Source organism: Phalacrocorax carbo, chromosome 3, assembly GCF_963921805.1.
Source record: "Phalacrocorax carbo chromosome 3, bPhaCar2.1, whole genome shotgun sequence".
NCBI lineage: Eukaryota > Metazoa > Chordata > Aves > Suliformes > Phalacrocoracidae > Phalacrocorax > Phalacrocorax carbo.
The window spans coordinates 37,171,027-37,183,168 of NC_087515.1; the positions used below are offsets into that span (position 1 = coordinate 37,171,027).

Consider the following 12,142-nt stretch of genomic DNA (forward strand, 5'->3'; position numbering starts at 1 on the left):
CATCAGCTTGAAGGCAACATCTGCAGACTGTTGGAGGCTGCCCTCCCACTGTGGGGGTGCAAGGCCATCTGCCAACAAGTGATTCAGGCTGCCCCATGCGAGCACGGTCCTGGGACCCACATCCAGGTACACCCTTCTCCGTTATCAGCAGGGGCACTGCTGTGGCTGTGCTGGGCCTTGCAGCACTCACACACACACTTCATCCACCCTTGGATCCACCCCTCCATCCACCAGCTCACGCCGATCCCATTTCCATCAACAGCCTCCCCAGCGCTGCGCCTCGGAGCGCCGACAGCGCCTGCCCCGCAAAGGCACGGCACAGCTCCCGGAGCCAGCTCAGGCTGTCGGGGCTCTTCCTCCCCAGGCGGTGCCGGGGGGAGCAGGGCAGGCCGCGGCACAAGGACCCGCGGCACAAGGGCCCCCGCCACTCATACTCCCGGCCTCCGGCAGGCACGGCACCCGAGACCCCCGGGCAGCTGCTCAGTGCATCCCCCCCCCCCAGTGCCAGCGTCGGGGCCCCCCCACTCGCACGCCCCTAGAATCGCTTCCCTGCAGGGGAGGACACCCCCACCCCCCCCCCCGCTCCACTCCGGGCACCGGTGCCTCAAAGCCGCCCGCACCACACCAGGATTGAACCTCGCAGCAGGGTGGCGGCGCTGCCCCGGAAGAGGCGCCCGCCCGTAGCCCCGCCCCGCCCCGCCCCCGGGGGCGTGTCCGGCGCCCGTGCGCAGTTCCGCCAATGAGAAAAATCTGCTGCCGTGCGTCAGCGCCGCGCGGCGGCGGCGGAGGCTGTTGCTAGGCAGGCCGGCGCGGCTAGCCCAATGGGAGCGGCGCGCTGCGGCCGGGCCCGGGCGCAGGCAGCGGCGGCGGCGGGCGCGGAGCGGCTGAGGCCCGGCGCTCACCATGCCCTACAAGCTGAAGAAGGAGAAGGTGCGGCGGGCGGCGGCGGCGGGGTTGCCCCTGCGCGGCCCGGGCGCACGGCCCGGTGACCGGCCCGCCCCGCTCCCGCCGCCCTCCCTGCCGCGGCCTTCCCTCGGCGCGGCCCTCGGGTGGAGGCGCGCGCGCGCGGGGCTGCGGCCGGCAGGGGGCGGGGGCGCGCGCCCGGGGCGGGCGGGGCGGGTGGTGCAGGAGGGCGGCGGGGGCGCGCGCCAGGCGGGGGGAGGGGAGGGGCGGCCGCCGGTGCCGGTGCCCCCGCGCGAGGCCCGGCCCGGCCCGGCCCGCCCCGCGCGCTCGGGAGGTGGCAGGAGGTGGCGGGGGCTGCGGGGCAAGGCCGGCACTCCCTCCCCCGCCATGCCCCCCGTTGGGGAGGTACGGCCCCACCCGTGCCCCGGCCCCGCTGCGGGGCGTCCAGCGGCGGCTGCCGGTGCCCCGCGGCCCGGCGCTGCCCGCCCGGGAGGCGGGGGCCCGGATCCGCCTCTGCTGCCGCCCGGGGCGGCCGTGCCGGGCCGTGCCCCGTGCCCGCTGGGGCCGTGGATGCTCCGCACCTTGTAGCTCCGGTGGGCAGCGGCGGGGCCGGGCCCCGGGGAAGGGCCGGCCCAGGCCGGGGGGGCGCGGGGCCCAGTCACCCGTAGGTGACCGGGAGGGGACGTGCCCCCGCCGCGGCGTCCGCTGCCGGGGGAGTCGTTCAGGGTGCCCTTCTCGGCGGGGAGAGAGGAAAAGGGCTGGGAGTTACTGCCTGAGGCTGGGCTTCCCGCAGGGCGGAGGTGGGGTGGGTCTGCGGGAGGCAGCGCACGGCTGAACTCTGCAAAGAGGCACTAAAATTCTGCACAATGTGGAATTTTCTCTGAACGTATTTTCATCATTTCAGGAGTCTCCAAAGTCTACCAAAAGCACCACAAAGCCTGGCGGCGGTGGCAGCAGCGGGAAGGATGGTGGGGCAGAGAATTCGGAAGAGGTAAGGCTTTCACCTTGGGTACAGCAGTGTGTGTGTGCAGCTCATCTTTGAGGAGAAACATCATATTTTGTTCTAGCTACTTTAAGCTGCTCAGCCAGATAAGGTCCTGGTGACACCACGTTAAGGAGTCAGAGAAGACGATAGCAAAGACTAAAGTTAAGATGAAGTTAGGTCCCCTTGAAAGTGGGCCCAAAGGGCCACATGATGACTATGGAAGAGACAGGACGAGTCTCATACCCTACAGCCCTGCAGAAAGAGATTTGGCACGAAGCTGATGGCGAGCGCTGCTCATGGAGGTGGGCAGAGCCTGGTAAAGTTGGCCGCAGAGAGCGAAGAGCCACAGTTATCAAGGAGGAGGAAGCCTGACAGACGGGAGCAGCTTCCTTGCTCCTGTCAGAGCGAAGCGTGATAAGCCCTGTTGTCACTTTGTGTCAGAGTGGGAGAGTAGTGAGAAGCAATGGAAAAGGAACGTGTTCTTAGGAGTCACTTTCTGGGGGAGTGAGATCAGGAGGTAATGGATAGGACATACCTGAAAGAGTAGAGGTAAACTGCTAGAGATTAAATGGTTCTCCTTCGGTACAACAGCCTTGTTGCTAAACACAACATTACTCACAAGAAGGCACAGTCTGTATTCCTGGCTGTGCAGGTTCTTTTTCACCCTCAGTTTTGATGTTGCCAACCTAGATGTGTTAGAATGGCCTCAGCAGAACGTGGTAATATAAGGTGTGCTTAGAATTAGCAAAAACTTGGGTAAATTGGAACTTTTCTAGTGGACTTGAATATGTCCGGCACTCAAACAGTGTGGTTGTGGATTTTGAGACTTGGCTCAGGAAAGCATTGTATGCCTGTCCAAGGAAGCATGCGTATGTGTGTGGCTTTTTTTTTTTTTTTAATCCTGCAATTTGGCAAACAAGCTGTGCCACTTCTATGTCCATAGAAGCCTGTGTGCTTGAGTCTTGTCTGGAACACGTTGCACTTGTAACTTGGAAGATTGAGGATAGGAGACATGTAAGGCTAATGAAGACTAGGAGGAAATCTGTAGTTCAGTGGGATGGTCGTAGTCAAAATAAGGTTATTTTAGAGTCTCCTTCAACGCATAGATCTGTGTTGCAGAGCCTCAGAAAACATCCTTACTGCTAGCCGCTCAGTTTCAGGGTCTAAGCCGTGGTCATGCCTAACCCGCCATGTGGCTAGCAAGGAATCAGAAGCTGAGTTTGGCTTGTTTGCCTTGGAGCAGGTAGCAGTTCTGTGGATCCTCTCTTTATACTCCATCCTGGTCTTGGTCTCTGTCCATTTGATTTTGTGTGTACAGTTGAAAAAAAAGTTCTCTGGGAGAGCGAGCTGTCTGCTGACTCCAAGGAAGTGAGAGAACTCTTGCCTTGGCATCAGGCTTACCTTTTATTTGGCACTCTTTGTCTGCTGAGTTCACAGCTCTCGGAGGAGGAAGGAAAGCTTGGGTCTTGGAATGTGAGGGTGATGGATAGCTGGAAAAGCAGGGCACTCTGATGTCCCCATCCAAACCAGTGGTGGGCTGTGGTGCTGCTCTCCTGGTCACAAGAGGTGTGGTAAGAAAGGAAGGATAGTACAGGCTACAAGCTTCCTCCTGTGACCTGAAATGGCAGGTAATGTCTGGTTGTACTTGGGTGCAGGAGAAACTCAGAAGGGATGCGTCTAGCCTTCCCTCCCACAAAACATACCGAGCCACTTCCTCATACTCCAAACAAGATCCAGCCCTTCTTTAAGATGGAAGGCTGGGCCTCCTTTGATCATAGGAACAGAGAGCAGAGCAGAAAGGAGACACCTCAGCAGTGTGCACTGCCACAGGTCTCTTCTTCCTTTCCCTATTGAGTTTGCAGTGAAGTTTGTTTTCTCTCCGTGCTTTCCTGTCTCTGGACTGCTCTGCTGCAGAATGGAAGAGAGCTCTTTGCTCGATAAGAAGAAATGTATGCCAGCTTGAATGCAATTTTCCTGCTCTTCAGGAAGCACAGAAAGGTATTTTGACTTTCACATTGGGGGATCATGAGGAATTAGGTAACATGTACTGGGAGCGAGATTCCTTCCTCATGTCAGAAGCAAGAGGTGGTTTGACTCATGAAACACCACAAGCAGTATTGCTTGGTGGGGTTGATGGGCTGAGCTTAGCCTGGATGCCTCTGCTGCCATTGTGATAGCTTTGTGCCCTGTAAATTCCTCCATGGAGTTATGGTTGCTTGGCTGCCTTTTGTAGGGTGAAAGTTGTGTGTACCAAAGAGAATTTTCTTTTCTCCTCATATCTCAATAGATGCTTAATGGGCTTGCGGCAGGAGAGCAGCATTTGGGCAGCCCTCTTCCAGTATGCACTTTTTTCTCTCACACCATGCTCCAAGCAGCAGGGGAGGACTCAGCCCTAATTTATCCTGGTACTAGAAAGTTGTGACTTGTTTTGCAGGCAACTTGTCTGGCTGGTGGAATGAGTAAAGCTTGTTGAAGAGCAGCTCTGGTTTGACAGATCTGAGCAAGTGCAGCAGACAGGGACCTCCTATGGGGTTCTCTGTGGAGGGAGATGAAGAGGATAGGAGTCAGTCAAGAAACCCTTAAGCATAGTGCTTTGTTCTCTGCAGCAAAGGAGCTTTTAGTGGAGCTGATCTGGAAGGGCAGATATATTCAAAAGCAGATGCATCCCCACGAGGGAAGGCAAGTGTTTGAGTTCCCTTGTAAGTACAGGCGTAAGTGCAGTGCTCTTTTAGATGCCCATCTTGGGATGAAGCTATCTGAGGTGAAGTGCCAGCCCTTGGCTTTGGGGGGCCAGTTTGCTCAGGAAGAGACAGGAGCAGTGGAAGAAAACACGAGAGCAGCGAGTGGGAAATAGAGGGTTTGTTTAGTTCATTCCCTCTGGAACATGATGAAGATACGAATGGAGAGAATTTCTGCATGGCTATTTAAGGAGAAAAAAAGAAACGTCAGAGACCAAGGCAGTGTTGAATGAGAGGGTAAGAAAGAGTTATTCCTCCTGGCCAGAAAGACTGGGAGAGGCAGCTGGGTGGGGAAGAGAGTTAATGACCTGGAAGTTGGAGCAGGGATTAGCAGCAGCAGCAAAGAGGAGAGAGGAGTTGCTCTGCAGTCTCAAGGGCAGCTTGGAGCCTTACTGATGAGATTTGCAGCTCTGGGAGAGGGTGCTCCTTTTCACTGAGCTGCTGTATTACGTGTTTTGCAGCTATCTCCATGGGGCTTGTTACTGCAGTACCTGGAGTTCATTATTCAGAGACAGGCGTTACAGTGTGTCGATGTTACTTCTGAGGCAGAGAGCTTGATGTTAATAGGGAAGCTGTGTAACAGCAGACAAAGAGAGCAGGTACTGACTTGAGGGATGGGAAGGGAAGAGTCATCTGAGGAGGAGGAGCTGAGAGCAGATCTGGGCTGAGAAGCTTAGCAAGCAGGAGATGCTCAAGGGACCAGTGAGGCAGAAGGGCTTTCCGAGTGGCGATGCACCCAGCCGCGGTAGGAGTGCCTGCAGAGGTGAGGTCATGCATGGGTAGGAGAGCGGAGGAGGAGCTGGCACAGCTCAGGATGGTTGGGGGAAGCTCTCTATCCCTGGGAGCCTGGGGTGAAGGAAAATGGCATAGAGCAAGCCCAGGGCCTGGGGCTGATTGACTTGTGCAGGCAAATTCCTAGCAAGGAGGAGAGATGGTGGGAACTAGTGGGGAGGAAGTGCTCTGAAGCCAGGGAGCTTCTGCTTGGGGGAGTTTGAACACGGTTGCAATTAGGCTGGCCGGTCCTGCTGGCATGAGTAGCCGCTCCACTGCAGCAGGAAAGGTGGGGCTGCTGCACCGTGCTTGGGCAAACAGTTTTGTGCTGTTCTCCGGTCACTTCAGCACTTGCAGAGTAACAGCTGCTGGCAAACGGTGTCTCCCAAGCAGCTGGCTTTGCCATGTCGGTGTGAGCCCTACCTGTCAGGAAGGGGCTGAGCCTGATCAGGTAGATGTGTGCCTGCAGCCATGTAGTGGCCAGCTGGTGCTGATGTCGGGGAAACAGTCTGTGAGGTTGATAACTGTGCAACAAGAGAAAAGCTTTCAGTTTTAGCAGTCTGCTCTGTTTTCAGGGATGAAAACTTTGGAGAAGAAAGTGTTAGGAAACTTAAAACAAGCCTCTTCTGATTCATGTAGCCAAGGTAGGAGGTGTTGAAGGCAGAAGGACACCAGGCCTGCCACAGGGAGCACCCACTGAAAGCAGGCATTCAGCTTGATGCCAGAAAGTCCATATAAAAACAATCCATCCTAAAACCCTCTGAGCACTTCAGCATAAGAATGTATCTGACCTCCTCATCATCAGATTTTCTCTAGCACACTTGGTTGTGTGATTTTTGCATGTGTATGTCTATTTCTTAAATAACCCTGAAGTTGTGTTTTGTCTCTCTTCCTGCCAGCTGTTGAAGACTGTAGAAGCTGGTGGCAAGGACTTTTCCAGACCCCTGGTGAAGGCAGTGTGGCCACAGTCTGTTAGCATGTGGTACACACACCATGCTCAGAACATTTGCCTGTGGCATTTCTGGGTGCGTGGGGAGTACACAGGCATGTCCTGTCAGCTAGGAGGACTCATGTGTCCTGCTTCCCTTAGTGTTACCTGTGAATCCGTCAATGCATTTTTTGTTTCTCTCTGTACCATCTTTTCTTCACGGTGGCTCGTCATTCAGATTTTGCCCTTCTTCCCTGTGGAAGGAGAGTGATGCAGAGTAGGGGACTAGCCTTTCCAAAAACATTTGGTCAACGTCTGAGTGGCTCATGCGGTCCTGATACTCAAATATTCAGGGTGAGGAATGAACTTCTCACTCTTGAAAGGTTGCCAGCAAGGATTCAGCCTGACTTAACTGAGGAGAGACCACTGTTCAGGATAAGTTCCCTCCAATTTGTAGTCTGGGCCTGCTTTGTCTGGCAGATACAGCTGTTTTCATCTCAAGCTCATCTTGCTCCCCCTTCTCATTGTGAGGCAGTGCTGCTCCATGAAAGGAATCAAACCAAATCTCAACTGAAGAGAGTTCAAATCTTCTTGTCTCCCCCCACCTTGGCTTGGAGCTGAGCTTGGAACAGAGCTGCCTAAGATTTCCTTCAAGCAGAGCCAGACCAGAACCAAAATATTTCTGATTTCTGGTTCAAAGTAATGGCCTGACAAAACAACTGGTGTTTCATGTTGGGCACTGTTTTCCACAGGGAGTCTTTGTACTTGCTCCACAGCTCATAACCTCTAGAGCAGTGTCTCCTTGTAGGCAGCTTTCCCTGTTCCTACCTTGCTGCCTCCCCACATGCTGCAGGTGTGCTAACTCTTGCTCTTGCACTGTGGTGCTGTGCTGCACCTCTTTGGAAACCGTCAGGACTCAGTTCAGGGTAAGGACTGTGCAGGGTAAGCTGCAGCACAGCTGCTCACTACAGGAAGAGACTGACTGTATCTCATTTGGAGGAGAGCTCTGATGAGCTTCTGCGCTGCTGGTGCTTTACCTCAAAATCCTGCTGGTTCATGTTATAGGGAGGTGTGTGTTTGTACACAGTTTGTATGCTCTTTGCAGCAGCTGGGAGTTTATGGGGAAGGAGGGGATAATGTCCAGGGATTTTACCCACCCCTCCTCCCCATCCATTGCGCTATCCCTGTTGTGTACTGAACAGGATCACCTTGTGGCTCCTTGGCTTCCTGTGCCAGTGGGAAGGAGGTGGCAGAGCTGAGGAAGTGAGCATTGCGGGGCTTACGTAGCAGAGACAGAGTAGGCTGAGTGCTGCCTCCAGCCAAGCCCTCTGCTATAGGCTTGCTAGCAGGATGTTGTCCTCTTCTATATTAAGTTTTCCATGAGTTGGCTTAGTGTGTTGTTAAAGGGTAAGTTATTGAGCCATTATGGCCCAAGTGAGACTTGAACCAACAGAGCTTCAGCAAGGTCAGAAGAGAGCTGAGCTGAGCAAACACTGGCTTGAGTTTCTGGTCACCTTCTTAAAATAAGAAAGTTCCTCTGTAAGTGCTGTTTAACAAGCGTGAAGTGGAGAGCATGTCTGCTGGAGGAAAGTGCAGGCAAAGAGTTTGTGTGGCTAAAAAGGGTGGTGCAGTAAAAGCAAATCAACAGGAAAAGTCCAGATAGCAGTGAGGCTAAGACAGGGCAGAGGTAGAGGGTGCAGTCAGGATTGGTTGGGAAAGCCCACAGCCTGGGACCTAAGGTTTGGGTATGGCCTGTGTGGTTCATAGAATAGCAGCTCCTGGTCCATGGATGCAGCAATGATTTTAGTTGTCTTCACTACTGACTTTCCGGGGCCGCCATATCTGCTCTGTCCTACACGCTGGTTTGCTTTTTCCCAGGTGGTTCCTGCACAAGGATAAGGAAACAACTTGCTAGTTCCCAAAACTTGTTTGCTGTGTGTTGTACAGAGTGCTGTAATTGGAGGCAGCAGCACACTAAGATTCATGTTTGGATTGTGGAAAGTTCTTATTTCTGCTTTTTTTGTGTCAACAAAATCCAGTAACTTGTTGCAAGATGTGGGTTTGCTTTCCATATCCCTAGCATCCAGTGTGCTGAGGGGCTCTAGTGTCTTTGTGGTACCTCACAGATACGAGTAAAACTGATGTTCACTTTGCAGGTATGCTGCAAATGCAACCAACGGGTCTAGAGCCCTGCAGGAGTGGGTGAGATGCACTGAATTGCAAGTGCAACAGTGAAAAACATGCCCAGTTTCTACAGTCCAAGAAGATGCCGATGGTTTCTGATTGCTTGTGAGGCTTGTAGGTAAAGCTTATGAGTTGTTTTACTCTCCTTTCCCTCATCAGGCCCCGCAACCTCAGCAGCAGCCGCAACAGCAGCAGCAGCAGCAGACAACTTCGAATAAGCGGCCCAGTAACAGTGCTCCCCCACCAACTCAGCTGAATAAGATTAAGTACTCAGGGGGACCCCAGATTGTGAAGAAGGAGCGCCGGCACAGCTCTTCTCGCTTCAATCTGAGCAAAAACCGGGAACTGCAAAAGCTCCCAGCCCTTAAAGGTAAAGAAAGTGTGGGGTGGGGGTGACCTGCATGACAAGCTGCGCCTTCTCCAGACAGAGTGTGGTTGTTTAAGGGCTCTTGCCAAAGTGACCCTGGCAGTGTTCTGCTAACCTCCTGCCGGCAGCGCAGCAGGGGTGTCTCTGGGAAAGGTGCTTGGCTCAGCAGCAGGTTGAGAATTGATGGATAGCCTAAAAGAAAAGGAGGATACTCAATTCAAACTACAGTACTTACCTTCCCATTTGAACTGATTTAAACCCTCACGCTTATATGTACTTAGGATTGCCTCAGATTCTTCAGCAGGTGGTACAGGAAGGAGATGAAGTGTAGAGACTTCGGTGCAGACTGCTCTTGGTTCCTGCAGCCACCTGTTCCTGGGAGAGGACCAGGCCAACTCTTCCTCCTCCTTGTGTTTCCATTGCAAATTATGGTAGTGCTATTGAACTTGTCCACATGAGGGCAATTACCCAGCATTAGCAGTTAGCCTACATAGCGGTGCAATTAAAAATGACTTAGGTGTGGACAAGGAGAAAGCATTTTCATCAGTCACTCAGCCAGACCAGTTGCTGACATTGCTCACAGAAATAGGCAGTCTTTCTAGGAAGGGCAACTGCCTTGCAGCTGAGCAGCCATGCTGCAAACAAAAAGGTAAGTTTGCCTGATTTGCCTTAGCAGTGCATAGTTTCCAGTGGCAACACATGAAAAAGAGAACGCTGTTAATATAGGGCCTCTACCTCCTTGGCCCCTCTCTTCTGGGTGCTCTCTGGGAGAAGAGGTAGCCTGCCGTGTGCTCTGCCCAGCTCCCTTTATGACTGTGGGGTGCAGGGTGTGGGTGTCACTGGTCTGTGATGGGAGCTAGTTGAGTTCCTTTTCCAGTCTACCTTGTAGTGGAAGGGATCAGTGCTTATCAGATCAGAAACAGCTACCATGTTTGAAATTGCCTTATGGGATAGTTGCTCCAGAGGCCTTGCAATCCGTCTGCCTCCACTGTCCTGTCTCCATACCAGGGATAACGCTCTCTCTTCCTTTTCCCCCACCAGCTCAAGGGGGACTGTGACAGGGGAGGGGGAATGCAGGACAGGGAGCAAACCACACTGATACCTGGGCAAACCAGGAAGATATTCTGCCTGTCTGCAAGGACAGAAGTCCGTGCTTTCTCTGACAGATGCTCCTCCACACGAACGAGAAGAGCTTTTCATCCAGAAGCTGCGGCAGTGCTGCGTGCTTTTTGACTTCATCTCTGACCCCCTCAGTGACCTGAAGTTCAAGGAAGTGAAGCGAGCAGGTCTCAATGAGATGGTGGAATATATCACACACAACCGTGATGTTGTCACTGAGGCCATCTATCCTGAAGCTGTTATCATGGTAGGACATGGGGCCGGTACATGCTTGTGTGTCAAAGTAATAGGGACTGTTCAGAAGCATGTTGGGGAGGAGGGGATAGAGATTTGCCAGAGAGGAGTGTGACCCCTGTCCTACCCATTCCTTATTACCTGCCTATCCCCAGAAAGAGAAGGGGTCGGTGATAGTGCCTGGTGTAGGGAGAGGTGGAAGCTCTTGTCTGTCACAAATTGCACTTGTGGAGTTCATATGCAGACTGTAACCCTACAGCCTCTAGGGAGGGATCTGTCTGCGGGCACAGCTATGTCAAATGTGTTGCTGTGCAGTGAAGGATTTGCTACAGAGAGGACCATCATGAGGTGCAGCGATGTCATTCACACCTTTTCACTCACCTCAGTTTTCAGTGAACCTCTTCCGGACGCTCCCACCGTCATCCAATCCAACAGGTGCAGAGTTTGACCCTGAGGAAGATGAGCCTACATTAGAGGCTGCCTGGCCACACCTTCAGGTGAGGAGGAGGGGGGATATAGATATGGTGAATTTATCTCCAGGAAGTTGAGAGTCCATGTAGCGCAGGAGCCTGCCGCTGACTGCTTCCCCAGCCTGTGAGGGTTGCTGGTGTGGGGATGGGCAGAGACCAGGCCTGTCACCCATGGGTCAGAGGTGGCTTGCGGGCAATGGAGGCAGCAGGGTGTCCTGGAAACAGACTGATGCCTGTGTGCAACATTCACCTGCAGGTGGCTGTAGTCCCATGTGGCCCTGAGGTAGGCCGAGAGTGAACACTTTACTGGGAGTGAGGGAGTTGTGCCATACTGCCTGTGTAAGAAGCAATTCCCAGCAGTGTTAATGTCCCTCCTAAAGGCTCAAGAGCCCTCATCCTCTGGGCTTCAGCAGCACTGGAGGCAGCACCCCATGTTCCTTCAGCACTCCTCTCCTTGCCCAGCTGCCTGGGACGTACATGGAGGAAGAGGACTGCTTGGTGCCAAAGCAAAGCCTGTGCTGGCACTTGCTAACACATCTCCTGTATGCTGGATAAAATTCAGTTGCATTAACTAGGAGCGAATGTTTGACCAGGCAAGATAGGGAACTGGAGGAGAGGAAGAGGGGAAGGGAGCCAAGGATCTTTTCATTAGGCTGTGTGTCCTAGAAAATAGACTTTAAGACAAACTAGGTGAAAAGGGTTATGAAAGCAACAGCGAGCATGGTTTAGCAGAGCTCAGCAGTGGAAGTCAGCAGGTAAGCTTATGGGGGTCTTCCCAGGCACTTGCACAGGGATGTGTTGTCAGGCAGACAAAGGCAGAAAAAGAGCCAGGCATTGCAGAATGAAGCAGAAAATACAGAGAGGAAATAAGGTGCAGTTCTGCATCAGTGGTTAATCACCTCTCACTGCTGCAGTTGACATAGGGAAGTGAGCGTCGATAGAAATGGCGTGTCCTCAGCATCAGAGTGCTAATAATGCTAGGAAGCATTTGTTTCTTGGAGTTAAGTCAGCAGCAGCCAGCATGGACTTGTGGCAAGTGTGTGCTGAGTTTTTTGGTCATCACCTCAACCCTTCTGCGCTGCTGTCCTTGGCAGCTGGGCCCTACCTATGGGTGGGTGGCCCCATAGCTCCTTCAACGTCAGAATCAGACCTTTGGGGTGCAGTGCTCTTATTTGGCCCAGTGGCCCCTCAGAAGCGCTAGGCAGGGTCAGCCCTGGAATGGACTTGTCCCTCCAGGAGGACAGCAGGACCCGAAGTTGCTATTTCAGCACTGAGAGCTTTCTTAAAGCAAGCTACCCTTTGCTGTCCAAGTGGGACGCAGCATGCAGCTCGCGTGGCCTAGTGGGGCTAAGCCAATCTGGAGTCAGTCACCAAGAGGCAGAGGACACAACGTGTTTTCCTGGGGTCTCTTTCCTTCTCTGCTTTCCTGTTCTTACTTGGTGT

At 53.6% G+C, this 12,142-nt stretch overlaps 1 protein-coding gene across 2 annotated transcripts in view; it reads left to right on the forward strand.

Annotated features, from left to right (window-relative positions):
• The first annotated feature begins 772 nt into the window (after window positions 1–772).
• The window catches only part of PPP2R5D (protein phosphatase 2 regulatory subunit B'delta), a 31,031-nt gene continuing 19,661 nt past the window's right edge, over window positions 773–12,142 (forward strand). The window contains exons 1-5 of one of the 2 annotated variants that reach the window (XM_064446538.1): window positions 773–930; window positions 1,808–1,894; window positions 8,669–8,879; window positions 10,043–10,242; window positions 10,616–10,726. In XM_064446538.1, coding sequence (XP_064302608.1) covers window positions 904–930; window positions 1,808–1,894; window positions 8,669–8,879; window positions 10,043–10,242; window positions 10,616–10,726 — 636 coding nt within the window. In that variant the 5' untranslated portion in view covers window positions 773–903. Of the gene's footprint in view, window positions 931–1,173; window positions 1,309–1,807; window positions 1,895–8,668; window positions 8,880–10,042; window positions 10,243–10,615; window positions 10,727–12,142 lie in introns of those variants that run through there. The other variant, XM_064446540.1, reaches the window with a different exon arrangement.